This window comes from Ranitomeya variabilis, chromosome 1 (genome assembly GCF_051348905.1).
Source record: "Ranitomeya variabilis isolate aRanVar5 chromosome 1, aRanVar5.hap1, whole genome shotgun sequence".
NCBI classification, from domain to species: Eukaryota; Metazoa; Chordata; class Amphibia; order Anura; family Dendrobatidae; genus Ranitomeya; species Ranitomeya variabilis.
In genome coordinates, this window is record NC_135232.1 from 855,016,725 (window position 1) to 855,041,462 (window position 24,738).

Here is a 24,738-nt window from a genome sequence, read left to right on the forward strand (position 1 = left end):
TCACAAGCCGTGACGTCACGGAAGGCAGTAAACGCGCGCATTTTAAGCAAAGAACGCTGCCGGTTCCCTCGGTGAGGTCCAGGCTGCGTCGGAGAGGTGAGTATAGCAATATTTTTTATTTTAATTCTTTATTTTACACATTAATATGGATCCCAGGGCCTGAAGGAGAGTTTCCTCTCCTTCAGACCCTGGGAACCATCAGGGATACCGTCCGATACTTGAGTCCCATTGACTTGTATTGGTATCGGGTATCGGTATCGGATTAGATCCGATACTTTGCCGGTATCGGCCGATACTTTCCGATACCGATACTTTCAAGTATCGGACGGTATCGCTCAACACTAGTTACAAGACAAATTCTCTCTGCATGCTCCCACCGGGATCTCTGTAGTGGGGCCTGAGCTCCGGACTTACCAGCAGTAACCTAGTGACTTATGAGGCTAGCTGTTTATCCATTCGGCCTGTTACCTTGGAGACTGAGGAGTGGATCCTTAACTTGTTACCTTTAGCTTAGTTTTAGCCTGATAGGCTAGTGGATTGCCCCCAGAGTAGGGCAATAGGGTACTCGGCACCGGGTCCTTCAGTTCAGGGGATGTCACGGTGACTGACCGGGTCTGTGGCCCTAGGGGAATGTCCGTTTGATAGATGGGGAAAGGTCTTTAAAGGGGAAATGTTCGTGACGCCACCTGTGGTATTCGGTCAGGGTGACCGACGCTGCTTAGGGATCCGCTGGGGTGATGTTATGGCAGCAAGATGGTACACCTTCCCACAGGTGAAGTGTATCCCCAGGGCTTCCCAGAAGTGTAGGTGGTGATGGTGGATGGTGTAAGGCGCAGTGAATAACGAGGACACAAGGTTGCAGTCTCTTTACCTTTACTGAAGGCTTCAGCATCCACAGTCCAGAGCACCAGATCACAGGGTAGGCAGTATCCGGTCGGTCTGAAGGCAAATCCAGAGTCGCCTTAACCAGGCGGAAATCAGTAGCCTTCCTCTAGCGCCTGTGTGTTGTAGTACCTCCCTGCTGAGCTTCTCGGTAAGGTCCTCACAACTGTTGTAGATGTTCTAGATGTTATGTCTTCCTCTCTGTCCCCCAGAGGGTATGGATAGGACAAACCCGTATGACTGGTGGCCTGAGGCTTTTTACAGGGACCCTAGAGATGCCCCTGCCCCCACAAGTTGCCACCATGCCTCCTGGGTGTATGGTCGGGCAGCCAACGTGGAATTGACTGTCCTGCCGGTCTCTGGAGCAAGGCTTGGAGACGGTTGCTCCCTCGGTGTTCCGGCCACCGGCTTCTGCGCCTCAGAAGGAGGCTGCCTTCCGCAGGGCAGAACTCCCTCTGGTTTTCTCTCCTTGTGCTATGACTTCGTTTCTCACCTGCTACAATACAATTCTCTTCATGTCCTTCCTTAGGATGCTGCCACACATGGGGCAGGGGCAGCTCCGTGACCCTCGGTCTAGGCCCCTGACAGGATCCCACCCCTGTCAGGGACCTCTCTGTCTGCAGCTCAGATGTTCCTCCTTTCCCCCTGTCTGCCTAACAGGATGTTGCCTGGGCAAAGCCCAGTCAGCCTCTGACTCGATGCTACCTGGGCGAAGCCCAGCCAGCTTCTGACTAACTTTCTATACAGCCCACCAGTTTTACCTAATTGTGAGGAGTGCCCTAGTAGATAGGAGTAAGGCTCCCCCTGGTGGACTGGAGTGTGAAGTGTGGTGTATGGTTTGTGATACCTGGCAGGAAGACGTGACATTACGTCCACTATCTATTCCAGTCAATTTTGCACTCCAAAAGTTAAATTTAGCTCTTTCCATTTTGAGCCCTGCGGTGTGCCCAAACAGTAGTTTTCCATCATATATGGGGTATAGGTGAACTCAGAAGAAATTGCAAAACAATTTGTATGGTATATTTTCTCCTGTTACCTTTGTGAAAATAAAAAATTTTGGGCCAAAAAAACATATTATGGGAAAAAGTTAAACTTTTATTTTTTTAGTCCACATTGCTTTAATTCCCGTGAAGCACCTGTAAGGTTAAAAAACTTCCTGAATAGGGTTTTGAGCACCTTGAGGGGTGCAGTGTTTAAAATGACTCCTCAGAGTCACTTCAAATGTGATGTGGTCCCTAAATGCTGATGTAAAGAAGACATGTGGCAGTTGTTATTTATGAATTGTAATATGACAATCTGGTTTAAGGTCATAAAAATAAAATGTAGAAAATTGTGACATTTTTGCCAAAATGCCAATATTTTCACAAATAAATGCAAAAACAACATTGACTTAAATTTACCACTAACATAAACTACAATATGTCACAAAAAATCAGTCTCAGAATCACTGAGATGTGTTGAAGCGTTCCAGAGTTATTACCTAATAAAGTTACACTGATCAGAATTGTAAAATTTGACCTGGTCAGAAAGATGAAAACGAGCTCGGGGGTTGAAGGGGTTAAATATAGGTAGGACCAAGAAGAAACAGAGTATAATTTTAACATGCACTTTAACATATGATTTATACTAGTTACTCATTATTAATGCAACAATTTAAAGTTATGTTTTATTTTTGATTGGTTAAAATAAGGTTGTTTTTTTTTACTTCAGATTTCTGCCAATGCACAGAAAACTGCAAATCAGTGATGTGGGAAGGGTTATACAGAGCACACCATTCAGTGAACTGGTAGCTCAGCAGCAGAGAAAACAGCAGTGGCGTAGGAAGGGGGGTGCGGGGGGGGCGGGCCGCCCCGGGCGGCACAATGCGGGGGGGCGGCACAATGCGGGGGTGAGTCAGTGGCGTATCTAGGGGGGGAGCAGCCGGCAGGGGGGCGCAGTCGGGCCGCCTAAAGCGGCGGTCCGCAGTGTCTCCCCCGGCGGCTGCATTCTGTCACCCCCCACGCTGGGAGTCAGCTGTTCTCTGTGCCGACTGTCAAGCTGACAGCCGGCACAGAGAAGCTGCAGCGTGCCGGCTCCCAGTGTTCAATTGTACTCGTATCTGTGATGCGAGTACAATTGAAGCTCTGACTGCCGGGTCAGAGCGATGCCAGCAGCGTGATCAGGTCATGTGATCACGCTGCTGACGTCACTCACCTGCGCGGCAGAGCAGGAGATGCAGAGCGGTGGTAAGTGCTCCAATGGAGCTGAAGACACCGAAAGTGCAGGGGGGGAATTTACTGTGTGGGGAAGGGGGGCATATATTGTGGGGGGGATTTACTGTGAGTGGAGGCTGGAGCTGAAGACACCGAAGGTGCAGGGGGGGATTTACTGTGAGTGGGGATGGGGGAAAATATTGTGGGGGGGATTTACTGTGAGTGGGGATGGGGGCATATATTGTGGGGGGGATTTACTGTGAGTGGGGATGGGGGCATTTATTGTGGGGGGGATTTACTGTGAGTGGGGATGGGGGCATTTATTGTGGGGGGGATTTACTGTGAGTGGGGATGGGGGCATTTATTGTGGGGGGGATTTACTGTGAGTGGGGATGGGGGCATTTATTGTGGGGGGGATTTACTGTGAGTGGGGATGGGGGCATTTATTGTGGGGGGGATTTACTGTGAGTGGGGATGGGGGCATTTATTGTGGGGGGGATTTACTGTGAGTGGAGCTGAAGACACCGCAGGTGCAGGGGGGGATTTACTGTGAGTGGGCATGGGGGAAAATATTGTGGGGGGGATTTAATGTGAGTGGGGATGGGGGGCATATATTCTGGGGGGGATTTACTGTGAGTGGGGATGGGGGGGGATTTCATGTGAGTGGGGATAGTGGGATATATTATTGGATTGGGGATATTTAATATGAGTGGAGATGGGGGGATTTATTGTGGGGGGAGATTTAATGTGAGTGGAGATGGGGTATTTATTGTGTGTGGGGGGAGATTTGTCATGGGGATGGGGGGATTTAATGTGTGGGGGAGATCTGAGGACACAAAATGAAGAGCAAAGGGGGAGATGGGGGGGCATATATGAGGAAACAGTATGGGGGATGGGTGCAGACAGCTTGGGGTCAAACAGGGGAATGTATGCGGACACAGTATGAGTAGCGATGTGAAAAACGTATGTGGACAGAGTACGGGGAGTGAGGGTGTTGGGATGTGTGCATGCGTAGCATGGGGGACAGTGTAAGGGCACAGCCAGGAGGGGATATGATACAAAGGAGGGGGAGTGTGATGAGAGAGTACAGTATAAATACTGGGCCCTATAGGGGGGACACAGTGTGAGAGGTCAGTGTGAAGAGGGGTCCGGTATAGAAAGGGGAGGTCAGTGTGAAGAGCAAGTACCATAAGACAGACAGTGTGGGGGTCATATTTTATGCAGACAATATAGTGCGGGGAAATTTTTTATTCAGGAGCATTATAATGACACTTGTATCTTTAAGGGCGTCATGTGGAGACTTTCTGCAAAAGAATGGAGAAGATGGAAGTCTGCAGAGACGGCTGTGGATGAGAAAACTCATCATGGGATCTGGACAAGATGAAGAAAAGAAGAACGGCTCCAGAGGCGACGTCATCTATAAGGTACCTGGATGTAAATGTTATTTGTGATACTGACTAACTCTCATGTTTTTATTTATGTTAGGAGCATTAAAGGGGATGTCCAGGTTTGTAATGAGTCTGCAGTCATTCTTTGTGACTGCAGACTTCTGAGTTCTCACAGTGCACCCTGCACACTGTCAGGATTCTCTGGTGCTGGCGATTTACATACATGCGGTCACGTGCTGACTAGACATGTGTGGCCTCACTCTATGAAAATGAACTGAGCGAGGCCAGGCACGTCTAGTCGGAATGTGGTCGGAAGTATACAAATCGCATGCTTGTGCTGACATGACTGTCCACCGGCCAGGGAGAATCCTAAAAGTGTGCAATGCATTAGTTGTGAGAATTCAGAAGCTGCGATGTCAGGATTCACCTCTGCAGGTTCCAGTCGTCGACACATGGACACGTCACTCATATGCGATCTTCATACTCATGGTCCTGTAACAACGAGCTTCTCTTCTGCTTCTCTCAGTTTTTCACTGAACATTGGGAGCTTAAGGGAGAGGAGCTCGTCGGTACATGACTAAGTGTGAAAATCGCATACGTTCTAGGGGGGGGGGGGGGCGCCAAACTCGGGAACAGCCCCGGGCGGCAAAAGCTCTAGCTACGCCCCTGGAAAACAGTGATTGTATTTTATCAAAACTGCAGCAGCAGCCCTGAAGTTGATAGATCGCTGGAATCAGAGTCTCTGTTCCACAACATGCTGTTCTCATATGGGGTAGCAAACATCTGCCAACAGGTAAATAAGGCCATACTCTAAGATCCACACCAGCCTATATATATATATATATATATATATATATATATATATATATATATATGTGCACTGTCGGGTGCACAAGCTTTTACTGCAATCCATCCACTATGCAAAAAAGCCAATAACATTAGAAAAAGAGGGCAGCACTCTTTTCTTTTAGGTGAAATTCTGTGGTTTAATTCAGACCTACACGGCAGGTGACATTTCGGGTTCTGTTGTGCCTTTCTCAAGCAGTGAATCATTTACAACAGTAAGGTTAAATACATGCGTTAATTGCTCATAATCTTTACAAAAAGTTATTTAAAAATAGTTTTTAGCAAGCTTACAATGTTACATTATGTTCATGGATCCAATGTGCAGTATAATGTGAAGATTCCTAAAAAGTGCCCTTTGCATACAGTGCGCTATACAATGTGAACAGGACAATTATCTGATAGGTATTGTTAATAAAGTGCAGCTGTGCTAAAATATATACCCCAACAGGGTGAGTTTCATTTAAATATATTTATCAACTGCACTTTATTGACAATACCTATCAGATGTGTGGGTCCGAAGTAAACCACAGAATTTCACCTAAAGAAAGGAGTGCTGCCTTCTTTTTTGAATATATATATATATTATATAATATGTACTGTATATACATATACATTCACACACACACTTGTGCTCAAAGGTTTACATACACCTGCAGAATTTTTGCTTTCTTGGACTTTTTTCAGAGAATGTGAATGATAACACCAAAACTTTTTCTCCACTCATGGTTAGTGGTTGGGTGAAGCCATTTAATGTCAAACTACTGTGTTTTCTCTTTTTAAATCATAATGACAACCCAAAACATCCAAATGATCCTGATCAAAAGTTCACATACCCCATTTCTTAATACCGTGTATTGCCCCCTCTAACATCAATGACAGCTTGAAGTATTTTGTGGTAGTTGTGGATGAGGTTCTTTATTTGCTTAGATGGTAAAGCTGTCCACTCTTCTTTTCAAAAATCCTCCAATTCCTGTAAATTTCTGGGCTGTCTAGCATGAACTGCGCTCTTGAGATCTCCCCAGAGTGGCTCAATGATATTGAGGTCAGGAGACTGAGATGGCCTCGCCAGAATTTCACTTTGTTTTCCTGTAGCCAATGACAGCTTACTTGGCCTTGTGTTTTGGATTGTTGTCATGTTGAAACGTCCAAGTACATCCCATGCGCAACTTCTGGGCTGATGAGTGCAAATTTGCCTCCAGTATTTGCTGAAAACGTGCTGCATTCATCTTTCCTTCAACTCTGACCAAGTTTCCTGTGCCTTTGTAGCTCACACATCCCCAAAACATCAGCGATCCACCTCCGTGCTTTACAGTAGGAATGGTGTTCCTTTCATCATAGGCCTTGTTGACCTTTCTCCAAATGTAATGTTTATGGTTGTGGACAAAAAGTTCAATTTTGGTCTCATCACTCCAAATTACCTTGTTCCAGAAGTTTTCAGCCTTGTTTCTGTGCTGTTTTATGTATTGTAGGCTAGATACTTTATGGCATTTGCAAAGTAATGGCTTTCTTCTGGCAACTCGACCATGCACCCCTTTTTTCTTCAAGTGCCTCCTTATTGTGCATCTTGAAACAGCCACACCGCTAGTTTTCAGAGAGTCCTATATTTCAGCTGATGTTATTTGTGGGTATTTCATTGCATCCCGAACAATTTTCCTGGCAGTTGTGAATGACATTTTTGTTGGTCTACCTGACCGTGGTTTTATTTTTATAGAGCCCCTTTTTTTCCATTTGTTAATCACAGTTTGAACTCTGCTGACTGGCATTATCAATTCATTGGATATCTTTTTGGATCTCTTTCCTGTTTTATACAGTTCAACTACCTTTTCCCATAGACCCATTGACAATTCTTTTGCTTTCCCCTTGACTCATAATCCAGAAACGTCAGTGGCTGGATGAAAGATGCAAGAGTCAGTCTGGATCCCAGAAACTCACTCAGCTTTTATGCACACACACTATTACAAGAAAACAGGTCACAGGTGAGAATGTTACCTTTAGTAGCCATTCAAACCCATTTTTGTCAACTTCTGTGCATGTTATCAAGCCAAAATCACCAGGGTATGTAAACTTTTGATAAGGGTCATTTGGGTGTTTTGAGTTGTCAATATGATTGAAAAAGAGAAAATACAGTAGTTTGACGATAAATGGCTTCACCCAACCACTAACCATGAGTGGTGAAAAAGTTTTGGTGTCATCATTTATATTCTCTGAAAAAAGGACAAGAAAACAAAAATTCTGCTGGGGTATGTAAAATAGATTATATAAAGTATTAGAAAAACCAGACCAGTGAACATTCATTACCTGCTTACCTTGAACTTATGTAGTAACTGCTCAATTACTTCTTTTGTTTTCATATTGCTGCTAATCATGACTTTTGTCTCTGAACCAAAAGCTGGCGTGAAAATTGAGGTCTAAGAATAAGAAAGAAGAATTTAGGAAATATTGATTTGAAAAATGAAATTTTAACCTGACTTGTCACTCCTGCAAGTGATTTGTGTGAGCTCTGTAACACGAACGTGCTCAATATTCACACGGATATAGTGTCTGACCATGAACCCATGAAGAGCCCAGCATGTACCATGCACCTTTGAAAGACAGGAAAGAGTGACTTATTTTAGTAGATTGTATTACCGTATGTTTTTTTGTTTGTTTCTAAACCACACACCTAACTCCACTAAATCCATTTTGTGCGCCACACAGAAAAAGTGTTCCTAGTTAAGACCCTTTTTTATCTCATAGCTTGCTGCAGCTTTTATGACTCGCAAGCAACATGATGCTCCAACCATACTCCCTAAACATAACGATGTCCTCCCAGACATTATGATTATGACCCCACACACTTTATACTGCTGCAGTGCCCTTCACACACAGGCCCAACAGTGTTTCTTTACACAGTAAAATGCTTCGACAGCATCTGACCACATATGGCTCTCATTGTACCTCCTATATACATTATGATGCCTTCCCAATGACTCCTACAAATACTGACTACCACACAATGATGATCCCACAGATCCAACTCACACTTTTTGATGCCCTTAGTGTTCCCTCCACACAGTATGGTGCCAAAAAAGTTTATAATACTCACGCAGGAAGATACCCTCACACTGCCCCCCCCCCCCATACACACATTATGATGCCACCAGGACCCCCACACACAGTATGATGCCCTCACATTTCCCCCACACACATTATAATGCCCCCACTGTATGATGTTCTTCTAAACATTATGATGTGAGCACTGTGAAACATTCTCCCAAGTATGGTGACCCTCCTGACTTCTGGCAAATGCAAAACTCATACAGCCTTATTCCTAGGATGAGCGGGGCAAATCTCCGCTTGGAGTGGTGTGTGGCTGCGCGCATCAGGTGTGTTGTAGTGACAAAATTGTATCTACTGCACTGAGCTTCAGATGACACAGCTGAATGATGACGCATGAACCTGCCAGCTCCCCCCTCTACTATTATATTCAACTTTATCTGTTTTAGTTAGGACAGAGAGACTGCTCAACAGCAGGGACTATCCTACTCGATCTGGGTTAGATGTGATGCTCGTCTCAGGTGAGGTTTTGAGTGCTGAGAGCTTTTAAGCCTTAGCACTGAAACGGTTTGTTCCCGTTCAGTTAAAGTTAATTGGACAACTTTGCAGACCACCAGTGAGTTTAGTGGCTTTGTGTTGGACTCTCCCATAATTTCTTAGAGCTCAGAGCTCCTGAGCTCAATGATTGCTGTCGACATGATGTCAGCGTCGCATTCAAAGCCAGACACCTGGTGCAACAACGACTCTCGTCAATGGACCTGGGGAAAGTGAGTATAGCAGGGTTTGTTTCTTCATAATAGAACAGGGATTAAATTTTAATTAAAGGGAACAACTCCTTTAAGGGAGGGAAAACCAAAATAAAACTTTATTTTCTAATTTATACCATTGCTAAAATAGTTTACAAATATAAATGTATGTTTTAATAGGTCGCCTATTTAGCACTGTCAACAGTTTTCTAGAGTGAAAACATCTGGCAGACTCCCCTTACATGTATAGAAGTGGTCTGACACTACTATATGTGATTCACATTACAAACAACAGATGTCACACCAAAGCTGTAATTTAGCGTAAAAAAGAAGCTAAAGCATGTATCTAGTGTGTAATCACATGCCCACGTATCATATGCAATTATAAGTTCTTTTGCAGTTCACTGATCTCATTAGCCATGTATTTGGGGTAAAATGTAACACAACTTACATAGAGAGCACACTGTACACAAAGGAACCTATATGAATTCTACGCAAGAAACAAACAACTCAACAAAAAGGCTTTTGAGTCCTACAGTCGACTACCTAAAGCATTCCCATAGTCAATGGTGAGCATTTCAAAGTCCTATTCTTCGAATAAATAGGGGTCCACAGTGAAACCCCTAATGATCATGCAGCATTGGGGATAACACTTTTAGTGCATATTTTTAGGTTATTCTGCTGAAGGAGTCAGCCCGCCAAATTGCAATAAAAAGTGGTCTTCTCTAGATAGCTGGAATTCATAATAAATGCTGGAGCTAAAATTCTGTCATTGAAAATTCAGCCTGAGGGTATAATAACAAGGACATGTATAGGTATGCTCAGCATTGTGGAAAGATCAGTTAGATACACTACTGTCAGCTAACATGCAATGCAAAAAATTCTACATTTTTCAATAAAAAAAATTCATCAGTATTCAACGTCAATATTTTTTGATGTTAGGCTCTAGGAAAGGTTGAACTTTCCTTACTTTAAAGTTGTAGAAGTGTCCATTGATAGAAAACCGATGCTGCTCTAGATGAGATCTGTCGGGAGTGTTGTGTCGAATCCTTTTTTTGACTAATGCAGCATCACTAACGGTTCTATACAAAGGTGAATCCGGAATGTCATCTTTAAGATTAGGTCTGAGAGTGCTTGTGTCGTAGTCATATTTTGTATAGTCTGTGGATTGTAAACAGATTCATTTATTTGTGACTAAACTGGAAAAAAAGCCAAATAACGAATATAGTGAATAAATAGATATACAGATTTCCATTTCATAAAAATAAATTTATGTTTTTTAATAGATATTTATAATTAATACATTTCGATATAGTGATGGACTAGGATTTAAAAACTAAAGGAGTGTATTAATAATAGTAAAAAAGCTATAAGGTTGTTAAAAAAAAAATTCCCAGGGCATAGCAAATGGTAACCTGCATAAACTTGCAATAAGCACTTCAATAAACCCCTAAGTAAGCCAAAAACTTCTGTTCCTATATTACATTGCAATACCTATTGTTGAGGAGATACTGTATCAGTTGCAACTTAGGCCTCATTTCCAACTTTTCTAAATATATACTACAATGCTATCTACTTCTCAGTATAATGTGAAATAAAGGTACCGTCACATTAAGCGACGCTGCAGCGATATAGACAACGATGCCGATCGCTGCAGCGTCGCTGTTTCGTCGTTGTGTGGTTGCTGGAGAGCTGTCACACAGACAGCTCTCCAGCGACCAACGATGCCGAGGTCCCCGGGTAACCAGGGTAAACATCGGGTTACTAAGCGCAGGGCTGGTTACCAGTGTAAATGTAAAAAAACCCCAAACACTACATACTTACATTTCGGTGCCTGTCGCGTCTCCCGGCGTCCGCTTCCCTGCACTGTGTCAGGGCCGGCAGAGCACAGCGGTGACGTCACCGCTGTGCTTTGCTTTACGGCTGGCACTGACACAGTCAGTGCAGGAAGCTCTGAGCAGCAGCGCGGACACCGGGGGAAGTGACAGACATCAGAAGGTGAGTATGTACTGTTTTTTTTTTTACCTTTACAATGGTAACCAGGGTAAATATCGGGTTACTAAGCGCGGCCCTGCGCTTAGTAACCCGATATTTACCCTGGTTACCATTGTAAAACATTGCTGGCATCGTTGCTTTTGCTGTCAAACACAACGATACACGCCGATCTGACGAACAAATAAAGTTCTGGCCTTCTAGCTCCGACCAACGATATCACAGCAGGATCCAGATCGCTGCTGCGTGTCAAACACAACGATATCGCTATCCAGGACGCTGCAACGTCATGGATCGCTATCGTTATAGTTGGAAAGTTGGTCAGTGTGAAGGTACCTTAAGAGTTCTGTGAATAGCAAAGAAAATAGACAATCAGTAGTGGATTACGTTGACCATAGAACCCTGGGCTGTTTCCCAAAGTTCTCCACACCAGTCAATTGAATCAATATAGACCTTAAACGTAGTAATTAGAGCTAGGGATAATTACAGACTCCAGAACAGACCCAACAGCTCTAAACCTCTAAACTGCAGAGCACCCAAATAAATACTACCATTAGAGATGAGTGGATCATTTGAAATTTCAATACTGGCAATCTTGTAATTGCTCATAAAATACACATGGGGAAAGGAGAGACAGAGGACCCCACTGTTCATAAGAGCTTACATTTTACAGGAGAGAGAGGACCCTGCTGACCATAAGAGCTTACATTCTGCAGGACAGAGAGGCCCCCAGCTGACCATAAGAGCTTACACTCTACAGAAGAGACAGGCCCAGTGACTCTGGAGATGGAAAACGATGCTGCTATACAAACTGTGCTCCGATGGAAACCGGTGATCTGTCAATGACCCAGGTACTGACCACCACTGTAGAAGGTTTGATAATTCGAAACCCACACAACAATGCAAAATGAGGTTTACCGGCTCTCTTATTTTCGTTTATTTTTTTTCTAATCAAATCTCAAAACGTTCGAATTAGCGTCAAACTGCAAATTTCAGGACAATTGAGTCTAACTCAATCATCCACTTAGATCAGGCTCTAAAACATATACAGACCCTAGAGCAGACCATAAAATAAATACTACCATGGATCAGGCCCTGTAAGCAAATACAGACCCTAGAACAGACTCAAAATAAATACTACCATGGATCAGGCCCTATAATTAAATAACCCCAACTAGATCTGAAAATAAATACTACATCAGATCAGGCACACCCCTTAAATACATACTCCTGTTCATACATTCATACCCTCTAAACTAATATAGACCCCAAACCTGACCACCAAAACTTATACAGTTACAAACCCAAGAAACCCTTAAACTACTGCAGAGTAGACCCTATAAATACAGATCCATAGCTCCCAACCGTCCCAGATTCAGCCGGACTATCAGTCCCGCTATGTCAGGGTTTTGTCCGGGCTTCAGCTCAGTCTCTTCAACGTCTTCATTGCTACGTAGCTCCTTCTCCTCCGGCGGGGCTGGCATCGCTACATATACTTACACTAATTAAATAAATAATTCTCTTCTTGTGATCTAGTCTCTCCGTGACTCAAACCCACAACCTGTATCTTTGCAAGCGGTAGCTAAAACTATGAACCACAGCCTACACTGATGAAGATACAAGGATTTAATTTACATGAAGATGCATTGCAGGCTCTGAACCCAGAAGCAGATATTTCTACTGATACATAGAGATACATCTGTACAGAGCAGTGTATGAAAAAGGCGAAGAATAAGTCAGTTCCTATAAAACGACTAAAAATAATGAAAAACAATTACAAAATTGTAATGTTCGCCTTTTTGTGAGATCCGATCTCCTCTGGAAATGAACCCACAGCCTACATCATTGCAGGCAGCAGCCAAAAATATAAGGCTACTTTCACACTAGCGTCGTGCACTGCACGTCGCTATGCGTCGTTCTGTTGAAAAAACGCATCCTGCAAAAGTGCTTGCAGGATGCGTTTTTTCTCCATAGACTTGCATTAGCGACGCAGTGCGACGCATTGCCACACGTCGCAACCATCGTGCGACGGTTGCGTCGTGTTGCGTCGGTCCGTCGCCACCAAAAAACGTTGCATGTAACGTTTTTTGGTGCGTCGAGACCGTCTTTTCCGACCGTGCATGCGCGGCCGGAACTCTGCCCCCGCCTCCCTGCACATCACAATGTGGCAGCGGATGCGTTGAAAAACAGCATCCGCTGCCCCCGTTGTGTGGCGCTTTCACTGCTTGCGTTGGTACGTCGCAACGATGCAATTTGTCGTGCGTCATACGACGCTACTGTGAAAGTAGCCTAAGCCACAGCATCCACTGACATCTCATGAGGATTTTCTAGACTTGAAGCTGCAATGCAGGATTTGATCCTAGAGGCAGATTATACTGGTACATAAAGATACAGTATATCTGTAAATGGCAGTGTATTTCTACAAGTATGTCCCTATAATTTCCCTATAAAATTACTAAAAAAATGCAATTTTTAATGTAATAAACATCACAAATCTGAAATAATATATTTGGTGTAATCATAACAAACCACACAACACAGTGGTCAGATTATTTATGGTGATTGGTAAATGGCACAAAAAAAATGGTGTGATTGCATTTTAGTCTCTATTAAAACCATAATGAAAAGAAACACTGAGGCCATGTTCACATGTAGAGCAAATACTGTGTTTTTTTCTATTGATTTTTGCTGCGGGTGTCTGCACCACATGATGAAGTAACAATCTTCACTGATTATTGTGTGTTGTGCTGCATATTAAGCATTTGATGCAGTTTTGGTTCAAATTTGAAGCAGCACTTTTAACGCTTTTTTTAATATTACAGAAAAACTTTAATTTTGCACTTAAACATGTAACTCTGCTTCTTTTTATACATGCGTTTTTTTAAGCTACACACTAGTAGCATATAGAGAAAAAACGTACTAAAACTGCACAGTACAACAGCGCCTTTAGACGCATCGCGGGCAGACGTTTTTCTGAAATCACATCTACTGAAATCACATCCACATCCATAATTGTTTTTTCTTAGGAAGTAAAAAAGTTTATAAAACCAATTTGAGGGACCACATCACATTTGAAGTGACTTTAAGGGGCCTACGTGACAGAAAATACCCAAAAATCACATCATTTTAAAAACTATACTCCTTAACCTCTTTCTGACCTCGGACGGGATAGTACGTCCGAGGTCAGATACCGCGCATTGATGCAGGGCTCCGGCGGTGAGCCCGCAACAAAGCCGGGACATGTCAGCTGTTTTGAACACCTCTTGAAGAATTCATCTAGGGGTGTAGTGAGCATTTTTAACCCTTAAGCGATTCACTGATTTTTTTTAACATTGTGCTGAATCAATGGAAAATTACCATTTTTTATACTAAAATGTTGCCTTGGCCCCAAGTTTTCAATTTTCAAAACTGGTTATAAGAGAAAACGGACCATACAATTTGTTACATAATTTCTCCTGAGTACACCATATGTGGTCAAAAACTACTTTTGAGGCACAGTGCAAAGCTCAGAAGGGAAGAAGCCGTAGTGGAGACCATTTGCTGGAATGGTTTCAGGGTGCCATGTCACATTGGCAGAGCCCCTGAGGTGCCAGGACAGCAGACCCCCCATAAATGACCCCATTTACAAACTACACATCACAATTAATCCAATAAGGGGTGAGTGAGCGTATTGACACCACATGTGCCTCACAGAATTTTATACCACTGGGCGATGAAGAAAAAATAGGTAACATTTTTACCACTAAAATGTTGTTTTAGCCCCAAGTTTTTAATTTATATAAGGGCTAATAGTAAAAAATGGACTACAGTTTGTTGTGCAATTTCTCCTGACTGCGCTAATACACTACAGTACATGTAATCAAGAAATACTTTTCAGGCACAGAGGAACGCTCAGAAAGAAAGCGCCAGATTATAGTGCATATTTTCATTTTATAGTTTGTGGGTGCCATGATCCACTGGGGGAGCCCCTGAGGTGCCAGAACAGCAGAACCACTTTCTTTTGGGGGATGAGGAGCCATAATCGCCTGTATTTCCATTGACAGATGAAAGACCTGAGTGTTTTTTTGTGGATTTGGAAGCTTTTATTGAGAACATTTTACATAACATTTTGAATCACATTTTCCTGCACTCTACGCTGAGCACTTACACTGGGGGAAAATAAGTATTTCATACACTACCGATTTTGCAAGTTTTCCCACCTAGGAAGAATGGAGAGGTCTGTAATTTTTATCGTAGGTACACTTCAACTGTAATAGACAGAATCTAAAAATAAAAAAACAAAAAATCACATTGTATGATTTTTAAATAATTAAATTACATTTTATTGCATGAAATAGGTATTTGATCACCTAACAAGCAGCAAGAATTCTGGCTCTCACAGACCTGTTAGTGTTTCTTTAAGAAGCCCTCCTATTCTGCATTCATGACCTGTATAAAAGACACCTGTCCACACATTCACTCAATCACACTCTAACATCTCCACCATGGCCAAGACCAAAGAGCTGTCTTAGGACACCGGGGACAAACTTGTAGACCTACACAAGGCTGGGATGGGATACAGGACATTAGGCAAGCAGCTTGGTGAGTAGGCAATAGCTGTTGGTACAATTATTAGAAAATGGAAGAAACACAAGTTGATTGTCAATTTCCCTCAGTCTGTGGCACCATGCAAGATCTCGCCTCGTGGGGTAAGAATGATTCTGAGAAAAATCAGGAATCAGCCAAGACCTACATGGGAGGAACTGGTCAATAACCTGAAGAGAGCTGGGATCACAGTCTCAAATATTACCATTGGTAACACATCACACCGTCATGGATTAAAATACTGCATGGCACCCAAGGTCCTCCTGCTCATCTCCAGGTTCATTTGAAGCTCGCCAAAGACCATCTGGATAATCCAGAGGAGGCATGCGAGAAGGTCATAAGGTCAGATGAGACCAAAATAAAACTTTTTGTGGTCAACTCTATTCACTGCAATTAGAGGAAGATAAAGGATGAGTACAACCCCCAGAGTGACATCCCAACCATGAAGCATAGTGGGGGAAACCATACTTTGGGGGGTGCTTTTCTGGAAAGGGAACAGGATGACTGCATATTGGAGGATGGATGGGGTCATGTGTTACGAGATTTTGACCAACAACCTCCTTCCCTCAGTAAGAACATTGAAGATGGGTCGTGGCAGGGTCTTCCACCATGATAATGACCAGAAACACACAACCAGGGCAGCTAAGGAGTGGCTCCGTAAGAAGTATTTCATGGTCTTGGAGTAGCCTAGCCAGTCTCCAAACCTAAACCCAAAAGAAAATTTTTGGAGGTAGCTGAAACTCGATGTTGCCCGGTGACAGCCCCAAAACCTGACATTTCTGGAGAAGATCTGTATGGAGAAGTGAGCCAAAATCCCTTCTGCAGTGTGTGCAAACTTGGTTAAGAACTACAGGAAACTTCTGACCTCTGCACTCAAAGTTTTCTGTACCAAATGTTAAGTTCTGTTTTTTATTGTACCAAATAATTATTCAATGCAATAAAATGCAAATTAATTATCTAAAACACATACAATGTGATTTTCATGGAATTTTCTAAGATTCTGTCTCTCACAGTTAAAGTGAACCTATAATAAAAATTACAGACCTCTCCATCCTTTGTAGGTGGGAAAACTTGCAAAGTCGGCAGTGTATCAAACACATATTTCCCCACTGAACATTGGCGTTTCCCCTAAGGCTGCAATCACACTAGCAGTATTTGGTCAGTATTTTACATCAGTATTGTAAGCCAAAACCAGGAGTGGGTGATAAATGCAGAAGTTGTGCATATGTTTCTATTATACTTTTCCTCTAATTGTTCCACTCCTGGGTTTGGCTTACAAATACTGATGTAAAATACTGACCAAATACTGCTAGTGTGATGGCAGCCTGAGGGATGCTTTCACTATAATGAGGCAGCAAAGATACTCTGAACTCTGTCTGGCCTCTGTTCAATGGTGTCTTTCTTTTCAGAAGTTCATAAACCTATGGCCAACCGTGGTTTTATGCATGCTTAAAAAGAGGGACACCATCAAATAATAGGCTAGATGGCGTCCACAGTGCCTCCATCTGCCTCATTAGAAGGAATCTTCCACTAGGAGTTCTGTGTCTGAATCACATATTTCAGGGATTTATACAGATATTTACAACTCCAGTGTAAGCACTCAGAGTAGAGTGCAAGATAATTGTGAGCCTAAGGCCTCTTTCACACAGCCGTATCTCCGGTACGTGCGGTGGCAGTTTTCACACGTACTGGAGACACTGACGCACAGAGACCCTTTCAAATGAGTGGGTCTGTGCACGTCAGTGTGCTTCCACAGACCATGTATCCGTGTGCCCCACAAGTAGACATGTCCGGGTGCTGAAGACGGCTCTCGTCATTCTCCCCTGCTCTGCCGGTGATCGATGTGAGCAGAGGAGAATAATGAGAGTTATATTCAAGTCAGAACAATGACAGCAGTTTGGGGCTTTTGGGACTATTACTCCCATCAACCTACACCTGCTGCTGCTAATAACAGTGACAGCATGAGCGGATGACGGGGATATTCATCACCCGCCGCCTGCACTATAACTAAATAAATGAATGAAAAACCTGGCGCTGGTTCCCCCTATTTTTCCTAACAAGCCAGGCAAAAATCACAGCTGGGGGAGAATGATGAGAGCCGTCTTCAGCACCCGGCGCCGGGGAACAGCACTTACTGTAGCGCTTCTTCCCTGCCAGCCATCCTTGCAGCACTGATGCAGTACCGGAAATAAACGGATGTGTGAAACCGGCCTTACTATGATCTCTGGGAGGCAGAATAAACAAATCAATAGCAGGTCAATAATTGGTTTTATTTGTTTTATTTGTTCCTTGTGTGGTATAAGTGATTATATTATTTTGCTCTTCGCGTAGTTGCGATTACAGCGTTCTCAGAATTATATATTTTTAATGTTTTATGTTTGGCTGCTATCACACACTAAAAAACGCTTATTTTGAAAGCTATAATTTTTTTCAATATTTCTGCTAACAGAGTAATCTGAGAGATGGTTTTTGCAGGACAAATTGATATTTTTGTTTTCAGGCACATAACTTTTTTTTATTGCTTTCTATTCTGAATTTTGGGGTGGCAAAAAGAACAAAAAACAGAAATCCATGAATTGTTTTTTTGCTTTGTTTTTTTACGCCATTCACAATATGGTAAAACTGATTAGACAGCTTCATTCTTCGGATTAGTATGAATATAGCGATACCACATTTAGGTTATTTTTTTTAGTGTTTTACACAATAAAACTATTTTATTGAAAAAAGTAAGTTTTTTTTATTTCTACATTTTGACAGCTATAGTTTTTTATTTCTTCGCTTATGGGAAGCTGTATGGTGGTTTTGTTTTTTGCAGGACAAGATGAATTTTTCAGCTATACTATTTTTATCTCCAATTGACTTTTTGATTGCATTTTATTTCACCTTTTGTTTGGCAGTATGATGAAATGGCATAGTTTTTTTACATGCTTTTTATTTATTTTTTCATGGTATTCCCTGAAGGGGTTAACTTGTTTGACAGTTTTATAGGTTGGGTCATTCCAGATGTAGCCATATGAAGTGTGTGTACTTTTCTAATTTTTTTTTTTTTTTTTTTTACACAAATATACATATATTTTTGGAAGAATATTTTATTCATTTTCTTTCATTCAATTTTTTTAAAACTTTTTTGTTACTTTTTTTACTTATTCTCTCTATTAGACTTTAACATGCATTACTCTGATCGCTGGTATAATTCATTGCAGTGCACCAGTACTGCAATGTATTATTCCTTTCAGTATTACACTGACAGGAGCCTCTTAGGCCATGCTCCTGGCATGGTCTAAGCACGCAGACAGACCCAGGGGTCGCCATGATGACCTCTGGTTGCCATGACAACAACTGGGACCTCTCGCTGGAGTTGCGGGGGCGCCGATCAGGTGGGAGAAGGAACCACCTCTCCTAGCCTTCCAAATGCTGTGATTTATATTGATAGCAGCATTTAAATTATGAGGTTATACAGTTGAGTGCAGTGCAGATACTTCTCCTGGCAGTAACAGCCAGAGTTCAACTATCACGAAAGCCGAGCTCTCGGTGATCATCATGACATACCTATACGTCGGGAACTTACCTGACCATGATGTATAGGTACGTCAAAGGTTGTGTAGGGGTTAGTATATTGTAATCATATCCAAAGCATATTATTTAGCACTGTGTACTTACAATTGCTCATTTTGCCTTTACACCCAGATAATTATTTTCTTTTCTCTGACAGTTACAATATATACATATATACACCACATCCTAGATATCACCGAATAAAATATTCCAGTTGCAAATCGTTATTCATTATACAGTACTGAACAATAAAACATAAAAAAATAATATCCCATGGAGCTGTGGATTTGGAATGATACTCAAAATCAAAGAAGAAATAAATTACAGGCTCATCGAACTTCAGTGGAAATGTCTCAAGACAAGAAAATGATGCTCAGTAGTGTATGTGGCATCCACTTGCCTGTATAACCTGCCTACAACGCCTGGGCATGCTCCTGATGAGGCGGCGGATGGTTTCCTGAGGCATCTCTTCCCAGACCTGGACTAAAGCATCAATCAACTCCTGGACCGTATGTGGTGCAACGTGGCGTTGGTGGTTTAAAAGAGACATGATGTCCCAGATGTGTTCAATTAGATTAAGGTCTGGGGAATGGGCAGGCCAGCCCATAGCATCAATGCCTTCATTATGCAGGAACTGCTGACATACTTCAGCCACATGAGGTCTGACATTGTCATGCATCAGAAGGAACCCAGGGTCCACTGCACTTGCATATGGTCTCACAATGGGTCTGAAGATCTCATCCTGGTACCTAATGGTAGTCAGGGTACCTGTAGCCAGGACATAGAGGGCTGTACGGCAAACCAAAGAAATGCCTCCCCACACCATTACTGACCCACTTCCAAACCGGTCATGCTGGAGAATTTGGCAGGCTGCAAAACAATCTCCACAGTGTCTCCAGACTCTGTCACATCTGACACATGTGCTCAGTGTGAACCTGCTCTCTTTCTTGAAGAGCACAGGGCGCCAATTTTGAATCTGCCAATCTAGGTGTTCTCTGCAAATGCCAATCTCTCCGCACGGTATTTGGCTGTAAGCACAACACCCACTTGAGGTCGCGGGCCCTCATAGCACTCTCATGGAGTCTGTTTCTGACAATTTGAGCAAGACTCATGGATGTTAATGGCCCGCTGGAGGTCATTTTGCAGGTCACTGGTACTGCTCCTCCTGTTCCTCCTTGCACAAAGGAGGAGGTAGCAGTCCTGCTGGTGGGTAGTTGCCCTCCTACAGCATCCTCCACGTCTCCTGGTGTACTGTCCTGTCTCCTGGTATCTGCTCCATGCTCTGGACACTGTACTGACAGGCGCAGCTACCCTTCTTGCCACAGCTCACATTGAAGTGCTATTCAGGATAAGCTGCACTACCTGAGCAACTTCTGTGGGTTGTAAACACCACCTCATGCTACTGTACAGTACCTCTAGGGTTAAGAGAAATGACAAAATGCAAAAATGACCAAAACAGCAGACAAAAAGGATGAGAACAGAGAAATGTTCTGTGGTCACTCCCTGCTGAACTACTCCTTAACCCCTTCCCGACCTTTGACGCCACGTAGGCGTCATGAAAGTCGGTGCCAATCCGACCTGTGACGCCTATGTGGCGTCATGGAATGATCGCGTCCCTGCAGATCGGGTGAAAGGGTTAACTCCAATTTCACCCGATCTGCAGGGCCAGGGGGAGTGGTACTACAGCCCAGGGGGGGGGTGTGGCTTCACCCCCTCGTGGCTACGATCGCTCTGATTGACTGTTGAAAGTGCAACAGCCAATCAGAGCAATTCGTAATATTTCACCTATAAAAAGTGGTGAAATATTACAATCCATGCTGCAATATCATCGGCCATTGCTGGAAACCCTGATGTGCCCCCCCACAGCCACCGATCGCCTCCCCAGTCCTCCGATCTGTCCCGTAGTCCCCTCCGTCCGCCTGTCCGCTCCCCCGTTCTCATGCCCGCTCCCCCCGTGCTCCGATCCACCCCGTCGTGCTCCGATCCACCCCCCCCCCCGTGCTCCAATCCACCCCCCTCATACTTACCGAGCCTCCCGGAGTCCGTCCGTCTTCTCCATGGGCGCCGCCATCTTCCAAGATGGCGGGCACATGCGCAGTGCACCCGCCGAATCTGCCGGCCGATTCGTTCCAGGTATATTTTGATCACTGTGATAAACTTATCACAATGATCAAAATAAAAAAAATAGTAAATGAACCCCCCCTTTATCACCCCCATAGGTAGGGACAATAATAAAATAAAGAAAAAAAATTTTTTCTGCACTAGCGTTAGGGTTAGGGCTAGGGTTAGCATTAGGGTTAGGGTTAGGGCTAGGGTTAGCATTAGGGTTAGGGCTAGGGTTAGGGCTAGGGTTAGAATTAGGCTATGTGCACACGGTGCGGAGTTGGCTGCGGATCCACAGCGGATTGGCCGCTGCGGATTCGTAGCAGTTTTCCATCAGGTTTACAGTACCATGTAAACCTATGGATAACCAAATCCGCTGTGCCCATGGTGCGGAAAATACCACGCGGAAACGCTGTGTTGTATTTTCCGCAGCATGTCAATTCTTTGTGCGGATTCCGCAGCGTTTTACACCTGTTCTTCAATAGGAATCTGCAGCTGAAATCCGCACAAAAAACACTGGAAATCCACGGTAAATCTGCAGGTAAAATGCAGTGCCTTTTACCTGCGGATTTCTCGAAAATGGTGCAGAAAAATCTCACACGAATCCGCAACGTGGGCACATAGCCTTAGGTGTCATGGTTCTCAATGGCGAGAGAACATAGCCCAGCATATATGAGAACTAGCTCTTGGAAGATGGAAACTATACTGACCATGAACTAAACCTGCCGCACAACTAGAAGTGGCCGGGTAGCATGCCTACGTTTTTTTATCCCTAGATGCCCAGCGCCAGCCGGAGAACTACCTAATCCTAGCAGAGGAAAAGACAGTCCTGGCTCACCTCTAGAGAAATTTTCCCAAAAGGCAGACAGAGGCCCCCACATATATTGGCGGTGATTTTAGATGAAATGACAAACGTAGTATGAAAATAGGTTTAGCAAAAATCGAGGTCCGCTTACTAGATAGAAAGAAGACAGAAAGGGCACTTTCATGGTAAGCAGAAAACCCTATCAAAACACCATCCAGAAATTACTTTAAGACTCTAGCATTAACTCATAACACCAGAGTGGCAATTTCCGCTCACAAGAGCTTTCCAGACACAGTAACGAAACAGCAGCTGTGAACAGGAACAAAATGCAAAAACACACAAGGACAAAAGTCCAACTTAGCTGGGAGTTGTCTAGTAGCAGGAACATGCACAGAAAGGCTTCAGATTACATTGTTGACCGGCATGAAACTGACAGAGGAGCAAGGTTATATAGCGACTCCCACATCCTGAAAGGAGCAGGTGAACAGAGGGGATGATGCACACAAGTACAATTCCACAAGTGGCCACCGGGGGAGCCCAGAATCCAATTTCACAACAGTACCCCCCCCTCAAGGAGGGGGCACCGAACCCTCACCAGAACCACCAGGGCGATCAGGATGAGCCCTATGAAAGGCACGGACAAGATCGGAGGCATGAACATCAGAGGCAGTGACCCAAGAATTATCCTCCTGACCGTATCCCTTCCATTTGACCAGATACTGGAGTTTCCGTCTGGAAACACGAGAGTCCAAGATCTTTTCCACAACGTACTCCAACTCACCCTCAACCAACACCGGAGCAGGAGGCTCAACGGAAGGCACAGCCGGTACCTCATACCTGCGCAACAATGACCGATGAAAAACATTATGAATCGAAAAGGATGCAGGGAGGTCCAAACGGAAGGACACAGGGTTAAGAATCTCCAGTCGAGGACTGGGTTATGAGATTGCAGCCATGGCAATCCCAGCACCAAAACATCATGTAGATTATACAGCACCAGAAAGCGAATAACCTCCTGGTGATCCGGATTAACACGCATAGTCACTTGTGTCCAGTATTGTGGTTTATTACTCGCCAATGGGGTGGAGTCAATCCCTTTCAGAGGTATCGGAGCCTCCAATGGCTCCAAATCATACCCACAGCGTTTGGCAAAGGACCAATCCATAAGACTCAAAGCAGCGCCAGAGTCGACATAGGCGTCCGCGGTAATAGATGACAAAGAACAAATCAGGGTCACAGATAGAATAAACTTAGACTGTAAAGTGCTAATTGAAACAGACTTGTCAGGCTTCTTAGTACGCTTAAAGCATGCTGATATAACATGAGTTGAATCACCACAATAGAAGCACAACCCATTTTTTCGTCTAAAATTCTGCCGCTCGCTTCTGGACAGAATTCTATCACATTGCATATTTTCTGGCGTTTTCTCAGTAGACACCGCCAAATGGTGCACAGGTTTGCGCTCCCGCAGACGCCTATCGATCTGAATAGCCATCGTCATGGACTCATTCAGACTCGCAGGCACAGGGAACCCCACCATAACATCCTTAATGGCATCAGAGAGACCTTCTCTGAAAATCGCCGCCAGGGCGCACTCATTCCACTGAGTAAGCACAGACCATTTGCGGAATTTTTGGCAGTATATTTCAGCTTCATCTTGCCCCTGAGACAAGGACATCAAGGCCTTTTCCGCCTGAAGCTCTAAATGAGGTTCCTCATAAAGCAACCCCAAGGCCAGAAAAAACGCATCCACATTGAGCAACGCAGGATCCCCTGGTGCCAATGCAAAAGCCCAGTCTTGAGGGTCGCCCCGGAGCAAGGAAATTACAATCCTGACCTGCTGTGCAGGGTCTCCGGCAGAGCGAGACTTCAGGGACAAAAACAATTTGCAATTATTTTTAAAATTTTGAAAGTGAGATCTATTCCCCGAGAAGAATTCAGGCAAAGGAATTCTAGGCTCAGACATAGGTGCATGAACAACGAAATCTTGCAAATTTTGTACCTTTGTGGCGAGATTATTCAAACCTGTAGCTACACTCTGAAGATCCATTTGAAACAGGTGAACACAAAGCCATTCAAGGATAAGAAGGAGAGAAAGAGAGGAAGGCTGCAGTATAGGCAGACTAGCAAGTGATTCAATTAAGAGCACACTCAGAACTAGAGGGAAAAAAAAAAAAAAAAATTGTAGCAGACTTCTTTTTTCTCTCCTTTCTCAGCCAGTAATTTAACCCTTTTTTTTGGGGCCGGTCAAACTGTCATGGTTCTCAATGGCGAGAGAACATAGCCCAGCATATATGAGAACTAGCTCTTGGAAGATGGAAACTATACTGACCATGAACTAAACCTGCCGCACAACTAGAAGTGGCCGGGTAGCATGCCTACGTTTTTTTATCCCTAGATGCCCAGCGCCAGCCGGAGAACTACCTAATCCTAGCAGAGGAAAAGACAGTCCTGGCTCACCTCTAGAGAAATTTTCCCAAAAGGCAGACAGAGGCCCCCACATATATTGGCGGTGATTTTAGATGAAATGACAAACGTAGTATGAAAATAGGTTTAGCAAAAATCGAGGTCCGCTTACTAGATAGAAAGAAGACAGAAAGGGCACTTTC

General features: G+C 43.7%; 1 protein-coding gene across 1 annotated transcript in view; it reads right to left on the reverse strand.

Annotated features, from left to right (window-relative positions):
- RASSF6 (Ras association domain family member 6) overlaps positions 1–24,738 on the reverse strand; it is a 105,798-nt gene that overhangs the window by 21,898 nt on the left and 59,162 nt on the right. The window contains exons 6-7 of the mRNA XM_077276997.1: positions 10,061–10,251; positions 7,615–7,716 (exon numbers count right to left, since the gene is read on the reverse strand). Of these exons, the coding sequence (XP_077133112.1) occupies positions 7,615–7,716; positions 10,061–10,251 (293 nt within the window). The remainder of the gene's footprint in view (positions 1–7,614; positions 7,717–10,060; positions 10,252–24,738) is intronic.